At 46.5% G+C, this 23,732-nt stretch overlaps 1 protein-coding gene across 1 annotated transcript; it reads left to right on the plus strand.

Moving 5' to 3' along the window:
• The first annotated feature begins 3,977 nt into the window (after positions 1-3,977).
• On the plus strand, positions 3,978-21,186 carry LOC146353622 (keratin, type II cytoskeletal cochleal-like). The gene is made up of 10 exons (XM_084829759.1): positions 3,978-4,307; positions 5,949-6,044; positions 8,442-8,650; positions 11,821-11,881; positions 13,135-13,230; positions 14,653-14,817; positions 14,910-15,035; positions 16,413-16,633; positions 17,517-17,548; positions 19,340-21,186. The coding sequence occupies exons 1-10, from the start codon at positions 3,978-3,980 to the stop codon at positions 19,558-19,560; spliced, it is 1,557 nt and encodes a 518-aa protein (XP_084685885.1). The 3' UTR covers positions 19,561-21,186.
• The last annotated feature ends 2,546 nt before the right edge of the window (positions 21,187-23,732 follow it).

Raw genomic sequence — 23,732 nt, forward strand, 5'->3', positions numbered from 1 at the left:
TGCTTGCAGGAGAAAATGGAATATTGAAAGCTATGAATTCTGATCACAAGACAAAACTGGGGAAAAAATGAATGTTGAAAACTATGAATTCTGACCCCAAGACAAAAGTGGACAAGACAAAATTTGCCCAGTGGGTGTGGCAGGCAGAGCCACCATATGACCTGTCCAGGGGGAGCCAATGACTAGGGTTGCAAAGCAAAGGAGCCTTTTCTCAACTTTTTAAAGTAACTTCATTGGAAGATTTTAGCATGAATATGACCTGGTGCACGTGTGTGCACAAGCATACATGCACACACATAACTGACGGTTTTGCTCACTTTCTTGAGTTATCTCCGCCACCTGTGTTTTGAGTAGGGATGTGCACGGACATCCTGCTTCGCTTTGGATGCCACTTTGGACCCTCCAAATCAGCCCTGCCTTGACTCGGACTGATTTGGACCCCCTCCGCTTTTACTTGGTTCCAGATCCGAAGCAAGATTCATATATCTGGATCACTTGGTTTGGGCATTTTCCCATTGACTTGCATGGGAAAACATAAATGGCCATAACTTTTTCAGTTACATGCAACTTGGGGGCCTCTCTACCAACATCAAGAGGATCCCACCTGCCACATTTCAGACAGTTTGGCCCAGTACGTTTTGTGCTAGGTGCAGCTGAAATTTGATTTTTCCACAGAAACTTTCAAAACAAAGAACTATACCTCTCAGCCCTGCTCTGCCTTCTCTTCCTGCGTGCTCAGCTGTCAAGGACTGCAAGCCGTCTCCTGCTCACGAGGAGGAGACAGCTAGTGAGTGGCAGGGGTGTGCGCTGCACCTTCTCCTCCCCCTGCCTGGGCGATTCACAGAGCTTTTTGTGTATAAGTCTATGTGCATGCAATAGTTCTATGCAAAAAGTGCTATGAATCACCCATATACTCAAGATCACAACACTTTTTGCATATAAGTCTATGTGTACACTGACTTCCGATTGCCATGTTTTTTAAAAACATGGCAATCACGGTGGAGGTGAAGGGACCAGTGAGCGAAGCAGGGGCTGTGGGGGGGGGGAGCATCGGAGAACCCAGATGGGGGTAGGTTCTCCCATCTCTAAGTAACACCACCAGAATTATCTCTGTCTCTGAAATGCAGCCATTTTTCTCCAGTTATTCAGTTGCCCCCGCTCCACCACTGTCACTGATGGGAGATTGCTGGGTTACGTTCAGCCTTGATTTGGCAACTAGAGTTTCCATCCACCAAAGCTCCCTCCCTCCCCCTCCCCTTCAACCCCTCACTGAACTTTCTCAAGTTCATACTTTGGGCACCAGGCTGTCTGGTTTGCTCAGAACAAATCACCGAGTCAGACGCGGTGCTTTATATACAAGCCACTTTGCTTCGGGGTGCCTCCTTGCTATTCTGCTCTGCCTCATATCATGCAGAGCCACCTCTGAAGCAGCTCACTTCAACTCGTTATTTGGGCTTCGAACCGAAGTGGTGCGTAGCCTTAGTTTTGAGTTATCTGCCATGAATCCAGTGGTTATTCTTGGAACTAGTCTCAGCCTCAGTATATTTCCCATCTACAACTTGGGGACATATGTTCTCAAATGGCCTCTAATTCAAGGCTTCTTTCCTTAGCGGCATGTCTCAGTGTAACAAAAATGCAACAATTAAAGTTTTAAAATACTACAATATTTAACCTTAAACATTAAAAATGTTTAAAGATATTTAAAACCCTGGGGAGCCAACCCTAAAATAATAGTCAAACAACAGATTAAAGGTTAAATGCCCGCTTAAAGAGGAAGGTCTTAATCTGGCATCTAAGAGCATCTCTACACCAGCCTAAAATCCTGCATTTAAAAGGAGGCGTTCTGCTTCCATTTTAAATGCAGGATCACAAGAGACTCCCTTTACATATGCTTCCTTCTCCGGCCTTTCCCCCCTTATTTGAGTCTACAATATGTTTCATTACACACAGCCGCTAGATGGCGTTGTGGTCTAGCTCCTCTTATTGGGGCTTTTCCTCTTTTTATGGAGTGAACTCAAGCAGAACTCAAGTGCGGTAATTTGATAGCCCAGTATCTCCTATCTTTAAAAAAATGAAATAAGGGTCATTTAGTGCAGGAGATACCCTGGAGGTTGACGACATCATCTAAAGGACCCGCAAACGTCTGTGAGTAACCAATGTTAATAGCAGGATAAAAGCTCCATGTGAAGAAGCTCTAAATGTATTTAATGAAGATGCCAGGCTCTCTGGGAAGATGGACTCTGGGAAAGGCATTCCATAGACAGGGGCCCACTGGCCATTATAAGTAAGGCTTTTTCCCTGGTAGCCACCTGTCACTGTTATGGGCAATAATACCACCCAGAGAAGAGTTATGCTTCTAGGGCACTCCAAGGCATCATTAGTAAGAACTAATACTGTTTCATATGTGTCCAAAGCAAAGACTCAGTAAGCCAGGGATCTTTCTACTCCCTATTTTCATTCTTCCTTTCCTTGTTCAGGCTGGAAACCTATACCCACTTTCCTGGGAGTGAGCCCCATTAATCTCAATGGGAGTCATTTCCAAGTAGACATGTATAGGATTGCACTGTGAGTCTGTTTTGTTTTTTGCTGTTGATGTGTTTTGTAGTGTGTGTGTGTGTGTGTGTGTGTGCACACACGTGTGCATTTTATTATTTTCTGCCCTTGTCCTTATCTTAACTACTCTTCACTGAGTTTGACAGCATCAGCAGACAAGGCTTTCACTCTCCCATAAGTTTGCATGCTGGCAGAGTCTTGCATTCAGGTTGGCCATGTAGAGAGGGTGGCAGCAGCAACGTGCTGGAAAAATTGATGTCAACTGCCCTACATGCCTCTGCATCCAGGGAGAGGAAGAGCAATGGATTCATAGTGATTCAGGCATTTTTCCATCTTTACCTTCATGCCTGCCCTAGACTATATAGCCCAGATCCCCCAAACAACCAAGCAATATAACTGCTAACAATAGAGCAGCCAGAGATAATACATTGAATCATTTACGAGCTTTGCCTTAAAAAAGAAAAGAAAAAAGAATGGCGTCATTAATGAGAGTTAAACAGGCCCTCCAAAGGGTGGCAACAGCATCAGCAACAGATGCTATAATTATAGCTTTTTATTAGTAAATGAAACTAGGATGGCAACAAAAATACAAAGTTAATTATGGCATTTGCTTCACCTTCCATCACAAGGGACTGGACACTTGAGCAACGCGATGGTCATCAGTGAGTTGCCAGTTGGGCAAGCGTCATGAAGCAACCGCCACTTAGGAACGAGCTTCTGGTGCAGTCGCAACATATATATATATATATATATATATATATATATATATATATGGCAAACATTTCCACGACTGTTCTGGCCATCTAGAACTTGAGAGCCCTTATTGCTGAACACAGACTCCTGAACATAGATTCTAAAATTAGGTTGTATTATAGGAACATGAGAAATGGCTTTTATAGAAGGACTTGCCACTGAAGTGGGTCTCCATCTTGGCCTGGGTATCATGAGATTGGTGACATAGTTCCATGGGTGCCTTCGAGCCAATAATTTTATAGGAGCTTCTTCACTTGTACACTCAGAACAGGAGCTGCATTTGGCCTGGCTATTAAGCCCAACTCATGAGAAGCCTGCCGAAAACTCCCAGCTCATAAATGCCATGACATTGCTGTTCCCCCAACACTGAAACAGCCAAACCCAGCTTTCCAAAAGGGATATAAAGGACAACTTGTGCTACTTCATCCACAAAGCCTTCGCCACTCCTCCTTCCTTTCCCCCACCCCTTTCCTCCCCCCAACAACACGGACCTTTTGCGATTCCTTTCATTTGCTTCCATTCCATCCCTCCGAGAAGCCATGTTTCGCCCCTCTTATCGCCCCACTTCTGGATACGGTCCAAGACACTACAGCTCCTGTTCACTGGCTGCCCATCCCAGAGGAGGCCAGCGCCCTATCAGTCACACTGTTTGCCCTCCTATGGACACTGGGATGAATTATGGAGGAGAAGGTGGCTTCAGCAGCAAGAGTGTTGGCCCTCGCGGACCCCGGCTTGTCACCAGTACAAGCCTCCCTGGAAAGGGACATCCGGGTGGTGGTGGGGCTGCTCCATACAGTTATAGTGGTGCTGGATATAGCCACAGCTTCATGAACGCTGGCGGAGTTATTCCTGATGCATTGCGCCTTGCTCCTATCACTTGCAACGAATCCCTGCTGCAGCCTCTGAACTTGGGGATTGACACCACAGCCCTAGCAGTGAAGAGTCAGGCAAAGGATGAGCTACAGAACCTCAACAGCAAATTGGCCTCTTTTATTGACAAGGTAAGTTGTGGGGAGGAGGAAAATGGGTTTCAATAAGAGTCTAGCAGGGGAACATAGCTAAACAATTATGGTTTAAGGGAATTGGAATGAGATTCTTTATGCCACACTTTAGGCACATTGCAACAGGCCTAGAGGTCCAATCCAAAATAATGAGGCACTGTTGGTTTATTCTTGTGAAGTTGAATGTGCAAGGCCTGGATATTCACCCATCATAATTAAATGGGAGCTGGACAAATGACTTTCAGCAATATTGATCAAGACTTTGTCATAGGGATGTCAGAGGAATCCATCGGCGGGTCAGGTTTGCCGACTTTTCATCAGCTCAACCCCCTGGACTCTGGCTCACTTTTTTGTGAGTTGGCCTGACTCAATCTGCATCATGTCAGGCTAGCTCATGGATTTGCTGGGTTTTCTTCTTCTTCTTGTAAATACAAAGTTGTGCAAATTGCAGTTGCAATTTGCATAATTTGCTTAATTTGCACAAATTATGGATGGAATTTGCATAATTTTATTTATTTATTTATTTATTACATTTCTATACCACCCACTAGCCAAAGCTCTCTGGGTGTTTCACAAAAATTAAAACCAGAAGTACTGTACAGCATTAAAACAATATACAACATAAACACTTAAAATTACAGTATGCAAGTACAACCAGAATAAAACATAGCAGCAATGCAGAGTTTTAAAATACAATAAACAAATTAAAAGAGCAGAGCGAAAAGACTAGAATGCTAAAATTACTGGGAAAATAATTACAGCTGGAATTTGGGCAAATTGTGCAAATTTCAGCTGCAATTTGCACAACTTTCTATTTATGAGAGAGAAAAAAGAATAAAAAAGTTCCCAGATTTTGGGAAAAGCCTGCAGCTCAGTTTGCGAATGCCCAAAGAGGGCCAGATTTTCAAATGCCAGATGTCTCTACTTTACCATAGTTATGGCTGTCTCTAGGAATATGGGTGCTTTAGTTGGTGAGCCAGATGTAAAGCAAGTTTCTAGGATGGTAGCTTATTTTCTGCCTCTTTGTTTTCTCCATGTTTGTGGGCTCCCTGCATTCATTCCAGAGATAGCTGATGAGTGGGTCTGGGGTGATAGTTATTCTCCTTTTCTGGGCTTGCAACAGTGAATCTGCCATGGGCACCTTAGAATAGGGTAAATCTGTTAAACTCAATTTTGCCAAGGTCCTCATTTTTCCAGGGCTAAATTCATTTCATCCTGGTTCTGTGACACCAGCAAGGAGAGCATGAGGGGTTTGCACATGGCGGTGGTGGGCAGTGGCAGCAGGAGTCCCCATCACCATCACCACCACCTTCCACCAGCACCACCACTGCCATGTGCAAATGTCTCCTTCTCCCTTCCAGGTCCCAGGAGGGAGAAGGAGACATTTGCACACAGCAGGGTCACTGTGTGCAAGTCTCTCCTTGTCCTCCTGGGCCCTGGGAGGAGAAGGAGAGACTCATGCACAGTGACCCTGCCACCATGTGCAAATGGATCCTTCTCCTCATCCCAGGACCTGGGAGGTGAGATGGAGACATTTGTGCAAGGTGGTAGGAGAGCTGATGGCGGTGAGTGGTGGGTGGCAGTAGCAGGGACTCCTGCCACCCACCACTGTGAGCAAGCTCCTTGCACTCTCCTTGCCAGTGTCAGTGTCAGTGTCAGCAAGGAAAATGTGAGGGGTTTTGCCAGCAGCAGAAGTCTGCAAGCTCACACAAGTCGGGCCAGTTCACAGACAAGCAAGTTGGAATCCAGGGTGCTGAGCCGCCAAAAGCTCGGTGGACCAAACCCCCGGATGGATTCCTCCACCATCCCTAGTATTTGCACAAAGGTGCACTTGCAGAAGTGTGCACTTTGCAAGTGTGCATTAGTGCGAGCATGCACTTGTGCGAGTGTGCATTTGTACAACTGTAACTGCAACTGGGAACAAAACTCTCGTATATCTCTTTAAAAAAACTCTGATCCCATCAATGAGCAGACGATGGAATGAAAGACACCTGACAATCCACAAAACACAGATGAAATGTATTTAACAAAATCTGTACATTCCTAGGAGGTACACCACTGGAGTTCATATCACATTGATTCCGATTCCATATCCTGCTACACATGCATGCACTGTGTGTGTGTGTGTGTGTGTGTGTGCGCGCGTGTGTGCATGTATGTGTAGCAGGATATGGGCTGAAACAGATCAGGTGAAGGTTCTCACGTTGTGAGTCTTCAGTTAATTGACACAGTTTGGAATAACTGTTCTTTGTGAATGGTGGTATCCTTTAGGCAAGAAGTGCATAAGGTTTCATCTCATAATGCTGCTTCGACCCTGAAAGACCCAGTACTGTGCTGGTTGAGCAGATGCACAGGTCCTTCCCACCAAATCATCACCCCTGATCACAACGTAAGAGGCCGCACACCATCGGCCTCATACACATAGTGAAACCTGACCTTTAAATGTTATCATGAAGCCATGAGAAAATGGCTTCCATTGCTGTAAAACCTAAACTAATGGCATTGAACCTTTTTCAGCCAATTGGACCAAATTCACTTTCAGAGGAACTGCATTCCAGTGGAGGGTGGGGCCAAAGGCAAAAGAGGAGGGGCTAAATTACGAAAGATAGCAGTGTACTGTACCTTAAAACTCTTACTGCCCATAACTAAGCCTTAAAAGAGGCATTTCAACCTTTTTGAACAAAAGCAAACAATCATGCAAAAGCTAGAAAACCACCACACAATCGGCGGTCAGGGAAAAGGGGTTGGGCTAGGAGAAGTGGGTGTGGCTACCTGGAGGGACCCAGGAGGGCCAGATTGAGATCCCAGGAGGGCCAGATTTGGCCCACAGTCCTGAAGTTCAACACCTCTCATCTAGATGATGCCTTCATTTTGACATTTTTTAAAAAGAATACTTTATTTGCAAATTTAACAATAAAAAAGTGAAGGGGATCCACAACAGAGAAAGAGAAAAAAGAGAGAGAGACAGACAGACAGACAGACAGACAGACGGAAGGATGTATCATAAAACATTGTCGTTGTTCTTCAGTCGTTCAGTCGTGTCCGACTCTTCGTGACCCCATGGACCATAGCACGCCAGGCCTTCCTGTCCTCCGCTCTCTCCCGGAGTGTGCTCAAGTTCATATTCATTGCATCGGTGATTGGGATGTCAGGGAATTCTGCCACACATCTTGGTGAGGCCGAATGCCAGTGCATTCGGCCCCCCGAAATCCATGGCGGAACAAAGCCCCCGCCCCCCCAACCCACGAAAGGCACGTGAAATGGAGCACTTACCTGCTGCCGTCCACACTGACTTGAGAATGGCGGCCACCATTCGCTTCCTGATCATAGCCGTGATAGGCTACGTAAATACTTACGTAGCTTATCACGGCTAATGCAGGGATGCCATTTGCATCCCTGCAGAGGCCGTGATAGGCTACGTAAGTATTTACGTAGCCTATCACGGCAAGCTAAAAACAAACAAACAGTGTACGCAAATGGCGGCAGCTACAGCAGCCGCCATTTGCATTCCCTTTTTTTTGCTGTTTTAGCCTATGTAAATATTTATGTAAGCTATTATGGCGAAAAAAAGGGGAACACAAATAGTGTAGTAGATGCTATTTGCGTTCCTTTTTTTTTCACCGTAATAGCTTATGTAAATATTTACGTAGGCTAAAACAGCGAAAAAAAGGGAACGCAAGTGGCGGCCGCCATAGCCACCGCCATTTGCGTATGCTGTTTTTTGTTTGTTTGTTTGTTTGGGGTTTTTTGTTTGCTGGATGTCCAGCTGCAGGCAGCCCTGGCCGGCAGCTCCACGGAATCTCCGCGGAGTGGAGCTGGCTGGATTAGGATTTCGGGGGGAGGTGCAGAGCACCTCCCCCCCACCGCAAATCACCCCGTCGAAAAGGTAAGTGACTTTCATACATCCCTAACTGGTGATGCTATCTAGCCATCTCATCCTCTGCCGTCCCCTTCTCCTTTTGCCTTCAATCTTTCCCAGCATCAGGGTCTTTTCCAGTGAGTATCATAAAATATATCCATATACAATAATGATTGTGCATTTAGATATTTGATAACAGCAGGCTTTGCATCACATGCTAGTTATTTTCTAAGAATAACAGCAGAATCCACAAGCATTTCCCTTTTGGGATTCAGGTCCAACTGTTGGAGCAGCACAATCTGATGCTGAAGACGAAATGGGAGTTTGTGCAAGAAAAGAAACGTCACAAAAGTAACATGAAACCACTTTTCGATGAGCAAGTCAGTATTCTCAAGAAGGAGCTGGAGTGCAGTGAACGTGAGAGAGCTGAGCTGCAGGCTGAGCATAAGACTTCAGAGCAAACTCTGGAGGGCCATAAGAGGAGGTGAGCTTTAACGATGCCTAGATTGTTAAATAGCATGTTATATGGAACAGCTATAAAGGCTGGTGTTACAATAAGCTGCATTATCTCTATGTATATGTATGCTGAAAGGCACAGATAAAGCATGGGGGCAGGGGAGAGAGATCAGATTTTCCACATAACATAGAAATCTTAATACAACTATATTGGAGGCACATGGATCTATTCACCATCTAGTGCTTTTCTCATATTCAACCAGACTATTGTTTATTTATAGATAGATAAGTTTCTGGATTTGGATCCTACAAGCGTCTCTACATGAGGCTGTTAATCTGCTGTTAATCTACTTTTGGTTTTGTCACAGAACTGAGATCTGAGCACTACACGAAGAATGTTTCCTTTCCTGCTTTTCCACTACATAACCTCTAGGTGGCATGATGATTTAGCAGAATAGCACAATTACACAAGAGGAAAAAGTGTTTTTTTCCCCCTTTTCACAAATAATACCACATTTTTCTTGGTCTAAAAAAAACTAATAGGAAGTGTAGGGATGGCGGAGAATTCTGGCACGGATTCTAAAGAGGTTCCATGAGCCCGGAGTCCATGGTGGAATGGCCTCCCCCCCCCCGCCACTCTGCGAAATCCCCCCAGGATGGACCTACCTGGTGGCGGATGCGGTGGCAGCAGCGGCTCCAGCAGCAGCTCCAGTGGTGAATGAAGCGGCAGCGGCTCCAGCTGCTGCTGGGCTGCTGTGGCAACAAATGGCAGCCATCGTAGCAGCTGCCATTTGTGTCCCTACGCTAGCCCGTGATAGGCTATGTAAATATTTAGCAGCGTAGGGACACAAACGGTGTCCCCTATACAGGATGCCATTTGCATCCACAGCAGCCCGGCAGCGGGTGGAGGCCCCACTGCGGGTTGGCCCGGCCAGCGGCTTTGCGGACTGGCCACAGAGCGCAGCCAGCCAGGCAGGATTCCGAGGGGGAGGAATGGATCACTTCCCCCCCCCGTTGAGGATTCTGCGGGGTGGAACGGATTGCCTCCCCCCACCTGTGGACCCCAGCAGAGCCAGGTAAGTGGGGTTTAGTACACCCCTACGAAAGTGCTGTTTAAATTCAGAAGTGAAACTTACGGGTCATGACATTGGAAACAACTGTGTGTAGGGAATGATAAGCGAACAATAAATGCCATGCCCAGGCTCAACCTTACAAAAATGAGAAGTAATAATAAAGCTTGGAGAATCTATCAGGATGTGCAGAGAAGGGATATCAGAGAAATCTGCGACAGAACCAAATTAGTCCAGATTTTCATGAATCTGACCTGAGGATTCCAGAGCAGACCAGCTTTCCCCATCAGACGGATTCCATGGACTTCCAGGCCAGTTTTCTAGCTTTCCCAAATTTTGCACACATTTAATCATGGAAAAATATACAAACTAAAAAAATCTCAGTCAAAAATGTGCATTTCTCCCACAGACTAAAGTGTGAAAATGCACATTTGGAGCAAGTTTGCACATTTCCACATGTGCAAAATTGTGCAGATGTGCATTTGCGCAAATATGAATTTGAGCAAATTTGGAAACAAAAAATCTGATTCTGGTGATGGGCAGATGACAGAAGGAAAGGTGCCTGATAATCCACGAAACACAGATGGAATGGATTTTACACAATCTGTACATCCCTAGTAGGGATGTACGAAGCACTTACCTTATTCCGTGCCGGGGCATCCGCAGTGGGGGGGAGGCACTCCGTCCATCCCCCCGGAATCCTCCCTGGCCGGATCCGCTCCACGACGGCTCTGCAGAGCCGTCGGCCGGGGACGGCCACAGCGGGAGTTCCAGCTGCGGCTGGGCTGCTGCAGCTGTAAATGGCGGCCGTCGTATGGCAGCCGTGATAGGCTACATAAGTATTTATGTAGCTTATCACGGTAAAGGCAGCCACGCAAATGGTGGCTGCTATGCCATTTGCATGGCTAGGCTACCTTTACCGTGTTAGGCTACATAAATACTTACGTAGCCTATCACAGCTGCCTGCAAGGATGCAAATGGCGGCCGCTACGACGGCCGCCATTTGCGGCCACAGCAGCCTGGCAGCGGCCAGCCAGGAGACCAGCTGGAGCCACCTCCGGAGCCACCGTCGCCGCCGCATCCACCCCAGGTAAGCTCCGTCCCGGGGGATTCTGCAGGGTGGCAGGGGGTGGGAGGCTTTAGAATCCAGCCTCACTGGAGTTCGTGGTAGGGATATACGAAAGGAACTTACCTTTCCGCAGATTATGCTGATGCTGGGGGGGAGGCGTTCCGTCCCTCCCCCCGGAATCCTGGCCGGGGGGGAGGCTCTCCGTTCCTCCCCCCCGGAATCCTGGCCGGCCGGCCCCGCTCCACAGGGATTCTGCGGAGCTGCTGGCCGGCTCCGCCAGCAGCCGGACATCTGGCCACTGGCTAGCAGGGACGCAAATGGCAGTGGCCGTACCCGCCGCCGTTTGCATCCCTGCGGTCAGCCATGATAGGCTACGTAAATGTTTACGTAGCCTATCATGGCTGAGTAAAACAAAAAACAAAAAAACGCGCGTACGCAAATGCTATTTGCATACGTGATTTGCATTCCCCTTATTTTCGCCGTCTTAGTTCATGTAAATGTTTACGTAGACTAAGATGTGCCAAAATAAGGAATGCAAATGGCGGTGCCCATGGGCGCCGCCATTTGTGTATGCACATGTTTTGTTTTGTTTTTAAGTCAGCTGTGATAGGCTACGTAAACATTTACGTAGCCTATCACGGTGTTTTTTTAAAATCTAGCCATGATAGGCTACGTAAATCTTTACATAGCCTATCACGTTTGTTTGTTTGTTTGTTTGTTTTACCTGGAGATGGCGGCGGCGGCAGCCGGTCGGAAGACCAGCCGCCACCGCTGCACTGCCGCCGGAGCCGCCGCCGCCAGAAGATCCACCTAAGGTAAGCCCCATCCCGGGGGGGGCGGGGGGCCGTTCCGCCACCAATTTCGGGGGGCCGAATGCGCTGACATTCGGCCTCCCCGAGATCCGTGGCAGAACTTTTGTACATCCCTAGTTCATGGCGGAATCCTCTGACATCCCTAATCCCTAGTGCAGAGTCCCTGATCGCCACCACCACCAAGTGGTTGTTGCTTTGTTTTGTTGTTTCCTACTGATCTTAAAAGTATTTTCCCTTATTTAATTAGATATGAGGAGGAATGCGGTAGGCGAACATCTACAGAGAATGAGTTTGTATTACTTAAAAAGGTGAGTGCAATAATATTTATGTTGGAAGCTGCTATATTTATCTTATTATGTATACAATCATGTTTAAAAACCATGAAATCAATACAAGTTGAATCCCCCCACCCCCTGAAATTATGACTTGTTGAACTGGTTTTGTGAATGCCCTGGCATTTGTCAAGATTGCGGGCCTCCTCCTCACACAACCATTGGAAGGTGGGGCTTCATTTTTCCAAATATTTTCCCATTTTCCCATATTGCTGCTTGAACAAAAAGAGATTTCATGTTTTCCCTCTAAAGAAGCAATCCTATGCATGTTTAGACAGAAATAAGTCCTACAACTCCCAGCATGCCTCAGGGGCTCATTGGGGAAACAGGAAGGCTTTGGATAGTCTCCCAGACCATCCTCGTGTGCCTCCTTTTTGAGTTCTCTGTCACTGGAGCTGCAGATCTTTCCATGATCATGCTGGGAGTTGACATTTTTTCTGTCTAAACACGTGTAGGATTGCACCTTAAGACGTCGTAACTTTAGCTAAGCTAGGGACCCTCCTGAGAAATTGTGTTGTATGGCTTCCTCCAAAATTACTTGGATGTTTCAACTTGAAGAAGATCACTTAGGACCCCAATTGTCTTTGGGACATCTACCCTACGAAAGACCCTCCCCCAGTGGCCGTGGAAAGATCTGCTGTTGTGTTTTCGCCATCACTGCTCCGATGACAGAGAGATCAACTTTGAATGCCAGGGCAGTCGGGGAGAGGATCCAAGGGCTTCCTGGTTCCTTAACATGCCCCTGGAACTGGCATAGTTTATTTCCCTTCCATTAAGAAAGTTTTAAAAAGGGGCTGAGGGAGGCTGAAAAGGCAAAAAAGAAAGGGGGGAGTACCACCACCCCTTCCACTCTGTCAGTGTGAGCCTAACAAGGCACAGAAATTGGTTGTTGATCCACAACTGTTTCTCCCTCATCTGCCCTGGTTGGATTGCTCTACTCTTTGACTTTGATTTTCAATTTAGGCAAAATCTGGTAATTTTTTTTGGGGGGGGGTTGCAGAACTCCTCTGAGAAACTTCACAATTTTTACTGAAATCCTTCTGGCATCTCTTGAAATTCCTGTCAGAAGAGGGGACCCCCTCCGTCCCAATTTCACCTCAAAAGTTACTTTAGGTGACATTCACACTCTTGGTGCCCATCTCCACGTTTGCCTCCATCCTTTCCTCCTTCAATGCATCCCAAGGAGAAAAAATCTGGTACAATTCATTGTGGTTTTGTTTCTCCTGCAGGATTTGGACTGTGCCTTTGCACACAAGGCAGACCTAGAAATCAAGGCAGAGAATCATATCAAACACATCAGCTTCCTGAGACGTTTATATGAGCAGGTGATAAGATTTTCAGCTGTTGTTATCAAAATGTCAGTCGGTCCTCATTAAAAAGATGTTTAAAATAGCAAAAGGGGAGAGTATTTTTGGCAGTCCCTCCTAAGAAGCCAGTGTCATCTTCCCCTCTGCTACCAGTAGGGATGGATAAATCTTTCAATTTCAGCTTCTTTCAGTTTCTCATTTTTCCATTCTTTAGTTTGATTCAGTCCCAAGATTGAGATTGGCATGAACAGTTTGCATGAAAACTCATACAGATTTTTGTTCACATTTTTCCTATTGCATGCATTCTCACATGTCATTTTGCTAATATATACATTTCTGCAAGCAATTTTCCTAATATAATGCATTTTAACATTCTCACCAATATAAACATTTTTGAATTCGTTTTTTTTTTATTATTTGGGTAGCGGGAGGAGAGAACTCCATTGCAACATTCAGAGAAGTGTGAATTTCCAAATAGACAAGTTCACATTAAAATGAAAACAGAAAAAATTTCTCCCCCATCACTGTTCCCTGGGGTACCCCTGCTTCCCGTGGACCAAGGCTGTCATGCTAAACATTCTATGTGTCTGCAGGTCCATCTCTCTAATTACAGGCTGCTCTATATCGCACTTGAGGGCAGGGCCAGCTCTCCCATGAGCCAGGGTGAATCCCTTGCTCAGGTGGCAGATGGGGGGGGGCAATGGCAAGCAGTCTCCAGGGCCACCCCACAATGCTGCACTTTGAGGAAGGAGCCCCTCAAAACGGTATTTGGGCCTGGGCAGCTCTCCGGGAAGGCCGCCTGCCCAATCTTTCATCTGGGAGCGGAGGGGGAAGCAGCAGTGGCTGGGGTGGCTGCTGGGGTGCAGTGGCACAAGTCCTCCCACCCCAGGTGGCAGGACATCGTGTGCCCCTGCTGCTTTAGGGCAATCAACAGCCTGCTTCTCCCATGCCCCTGGTATGCGGCTGATACCCAGCAAGAAGCAAAGCCTATCATGGTGGCCTGGGCAAGAGTGGATTGTGGGACACCCTTAAAGTGGAGCATGTTGGGGTTTCTATTTAGCACTAATACATACATCTCTCTCTCTCTCTCTCTCTCTCTCTCTCTCTCTCAACACACACATATATTAGGGAAAGCTCACACAAATGTCCATTGCTGAAAATAATTTCAAAATACATTATATTAGGAAATTGCTTGTCAAAATGTGTATATTCGGCAAAATTGCATTAAGTGGGTGTATTAGGAGAAATGCACACATGAATGCCTGTGGATTTTCAGATCGACTTTCAAAAAACAACCCTCAAACTGATGTGGAATTGGGATGAACTGAATTTAAACGTGGAAAATTTAGAAACTGAGGGGAAATGCAATTGTCCATCCCTCAATTTGATCCTAAATGAAGCACAGTGATAAATGAGGCATTGCATTTTGTGTGACTGCAGGAAATCTGTGAGCTCCAGAACTCCATTTCCAACACTTCCGTCATGGTGCACATGAACAACAGTCGAAATTTAGATATGGGCCGCACTGTTGAGGAGTTCCGGCGTCAGTACGAACGCATTGCTTCCAGGGGCCGAGCTGCGGCTGAAGCTTGGTTCCAGTGCCAAGTAAGCAACTGGGCATATCTGGTGGGCTCCATTGATCCTGCTCCTTGTGACCCATTCCACTTCTTAATCAGTAACTTTGCATCTTATGGTAGTATCAAGAGCTCAGGACCACAGCAGCGAAACACTGCGACAATCTGCATCATGCCAAAGAAGAACTCCAAGCTCTGACCCGTGTGGCTCACAGGCTGGAGTCGGAAGTTGCCAGTGTCAAAGCTCAGGTGAGTTTCACGGATGGTGCATTCGAAACTCAAGGCGATGAGCTTGCAAATCGGAATATCAAATACAAGTCAGGGAGTGTTTCTTGGAAACTGACTCACACATTTTGAAAGCAACCTTAAGGGCAGCTTCATACATTTCCAACAATTCGTCCATGTAAGCAGTTTCTCTGTGGTCCTATTCCATCCCACTTGAATAATGTTCAGATCTAGGGCCACTGGGTTTGAGGCCAATTAAGATCCCTCCTAGTTGGCCTATGATTAAGTTGCATGGAATCAGAGCGGTGGCACTGGGAATGGAGTGAGGGTTAACTCTTCCTCCCCATTGTCCTGATTTAAATTCCACGTTATCCCAGAACTGCTATGTGCCTTGCTAGATAAAGCATACCGGTTTGTTTTCCCTAGCAGGGCAAATGGCAGCTTGTGGGGGGAAAGTTAGATCAAGAAAATGATAAGAGGGGAGAAAGCATCCACCCACTCCTCTTCCAGCAGCACTGCTCTGATCCAATTCACAGCCCCCTACAGTTGCTTTTAAATAAAAATACAGGGTTGGGCCCAGAACCTGCCCTCCTCAAGAGGAAGGGAGTTTTCATGAGAGGAAAGGACCCTCTCATGGAAGATGCCTCCACCCATTTTGGGGGGATCCCCCACCCACAATGCATCAGAATTTACCCAATTAAGGAGGGTTTCCTGACTTTCTGTGTAGCATTTTCAGGGGGCTGGAGGGGCTGCCCTGCGAAGGAGAGGGTGGGGAAGTCCACTACTGCCAGCATAATTGATCCAGCTTAAATCTAGATCCAACCTGAAGAGATCAGGGGATCCAGTCACAGATCCCCCATGTCATGTGTACTTTGGTCCTGATTTAGAAGTTTCAGAAATGATAGCACATATGATCACTACAGGATAACACTGCTTACACATAGTGATGTTTGGAGAAAACTGCAATGTATTCAAGTGAGTTCGGATTTCTCTGAATCCGACCTGCACATTCCGCAGCAGACTTTTTCTGAGTCTCATGGATTCCATGGACTTGTGGACTGGTTTTTTGCTTTCAGGGGGGATTTGCAATAATTTGCATTAACGCTAGTGCACTAGTTAATGTGCATTAGCACTAATACGAATTGGCACAAGTAGAACAAAATTCTGGTAAAAAAAAAATCCGATTCCTTCAATGAGTGGATGATGGCATGAAGGATGCCTAAAAATCCACAAAACACAGATGGAGAAGATTTAACAAAATCCATACATTCCTACTTGCAAATGGCTTCTCCATGTTCCTCACAGACAGTGTCCAAATGGAACATAGTTTCATTTGAATCAGACGCCAGCCATTCCAAGGAGGGGACATGAGAAAACATCCGTTGTGTTCTGTATCTACAGCGTTGCAAACTGAAAGAAGAGGTGGCTGGGGCTGAGGACCGTGGAGGGACGGCCGTGAAGGATGCCAAAGGCAAACTGGCTGATCTGGAGGATGCATTGCACAAGGCCAAGCGAGACATGGCCTGCCAGCTACGGGAATATCATGAACTGATGAATGTCAAACTGGCTCTGGATATTGAAATTGCTACTTACAGGAAGCTTCTGGAAGGAGAGGAACGCTGGTGAGTGTAATTTAGGTCTGTGAAGAAATTCTTTGGCAAGCTTATTCCCAAATGATGTGTCTGTCTGTATCTAGATATTTGAATTTGAAATGAAGTGAATTGTTTGCACAAGATGCCACATGTGTCAAAATTCCTCTATTTGACGTTTCAAATGTTTGAACCAAGACATTTGAATACTGAAACAATACCTTTATGGAAATAAAGAATTTAGTGCCACAGATAGGTTGTTTTTTCTCCTAAAACATGAGTTTCACCCTCAAATTTATCTGCTGGCCTTGCTTGAACACAGTGCTTTTCATTAGAGATGTTGCACTCATTTGACTGAGAGTCATCCAAGGGGTGTTCACATGTTACGCTGAATGTGCATTCACACTGTATGTGAATACATACACATATACATACACTGCCCATTCAGATGGTCATAAGAACCTAGTGCTATTCAAGTGTTCCAAAGTCTAATCATGGAGGAGACATGGAGACATGCACATCAGCTTCTCCCCTACCCCTTTTCTGTGTTGGACCAGAAGGTCTGAAAGAAGACTGTAAGCTCATTTGGCTGAACACAGTTATAGCCCTCTGCATGATTGGGAACCCTGATTGTACGGGGATCCCAATTGTACAGAGGATTGTTATCACGTTCAGCTGAACGTGGTTACCATTTCCTTTCAGACCTTCCAGTCCAATGAAGAAAGGTGGGGGAAGGGCAGGAAGGAGTGGGGCCAGCACTCTCCTCCCTTTGCCCCTCCATTATTGGACTTTGAAACACCTTAATTAGAGCTAGGTGTCAGGTCATCAGGGATTAACATGAATGTGTGAATCAGCCATAAGAGAAACCTTGAGCCAGCTGTTGATGTGAACTTTTCTTTGCTTCCTTTCCTGCTAGGTTGAATGAAGGGGAGCGTGCTGTGAACATCTGTAAGTAGCTTATGCACCAAGATACGATATGACACATAGTGTACGAAACTTACTAGGGTATATCCAGATGGTGGTTTGGGCATGGGGGTGGCTGGGTGGATGTCCAATGAGTGCACAGATCCCCCCACAAGTTACACATACTTGCACCTCCATCTCTTGCTGGATCCTTTGTAGGGATTCCCTTGGAGGATTACAGTTTTGAGTCAATTGATCATATAGATTAATTGATTGAAAGCCTTTCCATTGATTAAAAAGGTGTAACACTAACCAGTCAGGCAGAAGATTTAAAAACCCACAAGTGATTATCTTTAAGACAAGTGCTTAGAAAATCACAGGTTGGAGGTTCCATCTTAGAAAAGTAATTATCCCTCACAAATGAGGGAATGCCCCTTCGATGGTGGTGCCTGCTGTGATATGTATGTGGATCTTGTAAGCATTTGGTTTGGGGGGTTTTCTCTCTTCAGAAATATTGTTTTTATTTACATGCAACAGTAGGCAGTTTTAATTAAAGCACTGATCAATGAATCAGTTAAAACTCAAATGGTCCATTTGATTCAACTAAGATATGAGCCTGTCTGGTCCTTTAGATCTTCTGGAGAGGCGCTTCTTTTGATACTGCTACCATCAGAGGTACATTCGGTGGCAACGTGAAAGAGGACCTTTTTGGTGGCTGGTCTCAGGCTGTAAAACTCTCTACTGAAGGGGATAGGTTCACTCCCTCTCTGCTATCCTTCCAATGGCAGGCAAGGAGTGCTTTATTCTAGAAGGTCTTTGGCCTATAAGTGGGTCAGTGGGTTCAATGCTGTTTTTAGTCTGTGATTGTTATGTTTTTGATGGTTTTAATCTATTTTAAATTATTTTTGTAAGCCACCTTGAGTACCATTTTTGGTAGAAAGGCAGGGTACAAATCAACAGATAAATCCATAAAATAAAGATGTCTTCTTAACTGGGAGACAGCCCTGATTTCCATCCATCCACCACACAATGTATGAGAGTTTCATAAATCCATCACCTCCTTTGCCAGCTTAGGAACATAAGAATTGCCTTGCTGAGTCACATCAAGACCAGCATTCCATCTCTGGCACTGGCCTGCTCTAAATCATAACCAGGGCTAGAGAGATATGAGAATTTTGTTTCAGTTCATTAAGCATTAGGACTTGCCCAGTGTGCAACCCCAAATGTGAATGCTAACAAGAGCGCATTTCTCGGTCAGAGTTCACATATTCCTGAGGATGGGATCGAGTTTGAAAAATGCACTCATTAGAAAAATGCCCATTTTAGAAATGCGCTTTAAAAAAAAGGGGCATTCTCACACTTTAGTTGGTGGGGGGCGGTGTACATTTGGGTGCATACTTTAAAAAAAGTGCACACGCAAATGCACACCTTTCCTATTTGAAAAGTAAAAGAAAAAAATGCACATTCAGTAAAGGGATGAGGCAAACTTAGGTTCGAGACGGAAATCAGAGAATCGGGATGGGATTGAGCCTCGCTGATTCCCCCATCCCTAACCAGGGCTTGATGGAAAGACGCATCTCCTATTGTTTGTTTCTAATGTTTGTTACTGGAGGTATATTGCCTCCAAATACAGAGGTTCCATGCTTACCTATTGTTATGACTCACAGGCCATGAAAGGTCTCTCCTGACATGGTCTTCTTATATACTTAGATATCTCATTGTACAAGCACCACATGAAAGCCGAAGGGGTTTCCATATTCGTGTGTCTTTATTCTGGTAGGAAACCAAGCCTGGATTCCCTACAAAATGTAACTGTGTGATTCTCTTTTCCCTCAGCTGTCCAGAGAAGTGAGGGAGCATTGGTGCATGATGGAGGCCCACACCATGGGCCAGGACTCGCTTCTCCTTGTGGAAACACCCACAGAAGTGAAGGTGTTTCCAGCAGCACTAGAGCCATCTGTGGTGACAGCAGTACACCCCCAAGAAGCATCCAGACAAGTGGTGGAGATGCCTGCAGCCCTTCATGTCCAGATACACACACACGCTGCTCAACATGATTCCAGTGGTGGAAGTGTTCAGAGCAGCACATTACGCTTTGTGTCCACTGCTGCTTACTCATGTGGGCTTCCATGTTGAAAATGAACCGGTGTAGAACCCCAATGTTTCTGAACCTCCTACTAGAAATGCCTCCTTCGGTCATTGCCAAGCAACAAACAAGGGCAGATTATTGATACTTTGTGGACCGAGAGGCAAACTATCTAAACCCTCAAATGAACTATCTGTTTTCTGGCTGAAGTCACTGTCTGACTAGGGGCACTTTCTGACATTGCCTCAGCAGAGTAGAAACTGCTGCAGCATGTCTCATCCATGAGCTGGTCTGGTAACACTGGAAGCCCAAGTTTTTGTGGGAAGAATCAACAAGCTGGCTCCTTCCCGCACGAGCAAAGTCTCACCTCCTGAGAGGTTGACGCCAGCATGGGAAGGAACTGTTTTGCTGGCTCTCTTCTGTGAGACCTCAGGCCTCTGACATCACTGGTGCAGCATGGGAAGGAGACATACTGCAGCAGATCCCGCTGAGGAAATGTCAGAAGGGGCCTTTAGAGTGACTATGCTATGCACTATTCTGTGGCTAAAGTCAAAGCAACTTGGACACAGGTGCCTTGCTGAAACTTTCTGGAAACTAAAGTCTTTGGAGTAGGCAAAATGTTAGAAACTAGTAAGCAAGATTTCAGGTTCTCCAGAACTGTTCATCCATTCCAGCCTGATGAAGAGTTCTGGATAAGGCCGGCTCTACTATGAGCCACACTGAGCCACATGGCTCAGGCAGCACATCAGGAAGGGCGATGAATCAGGCACCCCTCATCTGTCCTCCAAAGGGCCGCTTGCCATCATGACTGTGTCTCCCCAGCTGGCCAGTGCTGCCTGCTGCTGCTGCTGCCTGTCCCCCGCCCCCCCGGTGGACTGCTGCTTCAGCTTTTGCTGCTGTGGCATTTGCCAGAGCAAGAAAGCAGCTGGTGGGGTTCCTTCGGGGCACTCAGGGGTGCCCGCCCAATGTGAGGCACTGCAGGTGAGGTGAGGGGGCCTCAGAGAGTGCCGCAGTGGCTGCCATTACCGTTTTAAAGAACTTTAAACTAACTCGTTTTACCTTAAGTTGCTTTAAACCATCCTTCCCTGCCTGGTGTCCTCCAGACTTCAACTCCCAGCAGCTCTAGTAAGCATGGCTAATGGTCAGGAATGCTGGGAGTTGTAGTCCAAAATATCTGGAAGGCACTAGGCTGGGGAAAGCGGCTTTAACAGTATTTGCCACCATTGCAGCAAAAGAGGAGGGGCACAGGCACAGACCCACCTTGTCAGAGTCTGAGGAAAGTCCAGATGTTGAGGGATGAGATGGCATCAGAGAGCCGGACATCACCCTCGCTGCTGCCATTACAGCCGAGAAAGTTTTTAGAGGAAAGCAGGGGAGAGCGGAGGAGGCTTCCCCTGCCCCAGGTAGTGTAATGTCTTGCCACTGGCCCTAGTTCTGGAGAACCTGAAAGCTTGCTTGCTATTTTGAGATATTTTGGCATGCTGTAATAAAGACATTGCCTAACCGTGAGGTTTTGCTTTTTTCTGGTTAAAGGGTTCCTGCTCTTTCTGCTGGCTTTCTTCATATGCATTTTTCCTCCCAATAAAGCAATTTCACCAAAAGTCGAGTCCCACCCAGTATACGGTCCTTGTGCTGGTTTCCACACTTTCTCATGCTAACTTGCTACAAGTATGGCAAAGCTGTGGCTCAGTTTGTGCCTGAGTCAAAACAGGGAAGGATTTGGTGTCCTTAACATGTGGAATGGTGGCGGCAGCAGGGGTGGTGATGGTGGATATGCAGTGTAGGCTGTCTGGGGTTAAATTAGCAACAGCCAAACCCCCCACCCCTCCAAAGTGTAAAAGACCTGATCAGGTGAAAGGCAAGAACGGTCTTCGGGGGACGTGGGGAGTCACACATCTCGTAAACCTACAGTCTCAGTGCTGTTAAGTCTCCGTATAATCAGGATAATGCTTGTAGATCGATGATTCCCATACTCCCAGATATGATTGTAGGAAGCTTATGTGTCTGTCACCTGGCTACAGACAGCAAACACCAGGCAATTTGCAGTGCTCACAATTAGGGATGCTGGAGAAATTTGAGATGGTTTAAAATGAGCTCGGATTTCTAAGAATCTGAGCTGCGGAATCTGCTGCGGAGTGCTCTCCTCAGGCCTTGCAGAGTCCATGGTCTTTCTGATGATTTTTTTACTTTCCCGAAATTTACACATATAAATCCGTTGAAAAATACGTACGTTTCTGCTAAGGAAACATTGAATGGAATGGGGGACACTACACTAAATGTTACATACTGAGGTAAATTATGTAAATACTTATGTAAATGTTTATATAATTATTTCTGGATTTTTCCACATGACGAGAAAAATATTTGCATCCATCTGAGGGCAGATGACAGAACGAAAAGCACCAGACAATCCTCAGAACACAGATGGAGTGGGTTTTACACAGTCCGTACATCCCTACTCACAATACAGGGGTGCCAGAGGGAGGGAGGCTGGTTGGCTGGCCCCCTGTGCTTTTGCAATGTCCCCCCCTCCCACTATCAATTACTGGTTTCTCAAGATGAAGAAGTTGGCAGAGGAGCAGGGAGCTGGGGACTGCGGACTTTGATCAGGGCCTGGTCATGCATGAGCGTGTGGATCAGGGCCAAGGCTATCCACCCACCCCATGTGTCTCAAAGAGCACAGCCTTTGGGCTTGAGCCAGTCAGGCATCTTCTACCCTGGCAGATGGTAACGCAGTGGAGAAATGGGCCTCCTCATGCCCTTGGTGGCTTCTGGAGCGGTGGGGCTGGAAATGGGTCAGGAGATCAGGCGCTGCGTAGGATTTGCTCACTTTGTCCTGGAGGAATTGGCAGGCTGTCTCCTTCGGAGCCTCCACTCCAGTGTTCCATTCTCTACCCTCTGTGGTCCTTTATCTTCCAGTGTCAGAGGACGAGGCAGAGCTGGGAAGCTGGGCTGGGGCCTTTTGCAAGCAAGGCATGTGCCTCTGCCACGGAGCTGTGGCCCCTTCCCATGGCCAGGTGGTAACAGGTGTCACAAGCGGTAAAGGTCATGTAAGTGTGTGGGGAGGGCTGGCTCACGTGGGCATGTGGGCTTTGAGGCCTGGTTATGGCATAGAGTTAGACTCACCCTCCTACCTGCCACCCCTGTCGTGCTTTCCCCCCAGTTCAATAAACCAGAGACAAAACTGCCCCAACTGGGAGTGGGGAGGGTGCATACATACGATGGAGCATACTAGAATACCACTGTTTCAAACTGGACTTGACATGGCACACATGCTATTGGCCACTACTTTGGCCATCACTTAGAAAGCGTTCAGGAATTTTCACCTAACATTACTAGCACTAGAAGGAGAACATGATTTCAGGATCCTTGTAAGTCAGGGGTGGGCAACTGCTTGAGGTCTGGGGACCATTTTTACACACACACCCCAGATACCCCTCCTGTGCCATCCCCATGGGCGCTATTTTTTAAAGGTCATCTGTAGCAGCTACGGAGTGTAAAGAGGGTCACGTCTAGCTTGCAAACAAGCTACTTTGGACACTTTGAGTGTTCCACAGAGGCTACGGATGCATTCGCCCCACCCCAAAACCCTTTCCCCTGAACTTGGAGGCAGCGGGGGTGGCTGCCCTGCCCACCACTGTGCTGTTGTCCACCCCTGTTGGAAATATCAACCAACTCTTGTAAGAGAACAAACTGTGGTTAAAGAAAAGTGCTACCCCTCATACCTACCTAGAAGCAGCGCCCTCTGATCCTGAATGGGCATAGACTGGATGTGCTTACCTAAGGTTGAGGGAAAGGCATGCTGCTTATCATGTACTTTTATGGCCAGAGGCATTTCTCATATTCAAGGACTGGAATGGAGACAGGGTATTGGAAACAGAACAACATTTTTCAATGCGTTGCACTTCAGTTCAGGGTTCCAGCCAGCCAACCTCATTCTAGGATACTCCATTCCATCCCCACTCCAATAGTCAGTCAGCATTGCATATCCACTGAGCTGATACCTCCCTCTTGCATGTGGGTGATGCTGTTTTGGCTACATAAGGATCCATACTCAGATACATTAGTATTTAGGACCTGCCTGGAACTCATATTAAGCTCCAAGAACAACACTCTAATATGATGGAATATTACTACTACTAC

This window comes from Heloderma suspectum, chromosome 2, assembly GCF_057233095.1.
Source record: "Heloderma suspectum isolate Gila_16-S chromosome 2, 16-S_ref, whole genome shotgun sequence".
NCBI classification, from domain to species: Eukaryota; Metazoa; Chordata; class Lepidosauria; order Squamata; family Helodermatidae; genus Heloderma; species Heloderma suspectum.

Coding starts and splice junctions, on each gene's coding strand:
- LOC146353622 (XM_084829759.1), top strand. CDS start 3,978: ATGAATTATGGAGGAGAAGGTGGCTTCAGCAGCAAGAGTGTTGGCCCT. Junction 8,651..11,820: donor CTGGAGGGCCATAAGAGGAG/GTGAGCTTTAAC, acceptor TTATTTAATTAG/ATATGAGGAGGAATGCGGTA. Junction 11,882..13,134: donor AGTTTGTATTACTTAAAAAG/GTGAGTGCAATA, acceptor TTTCTCCTGCAG/GATTTGGACTGTGCCTTTGC.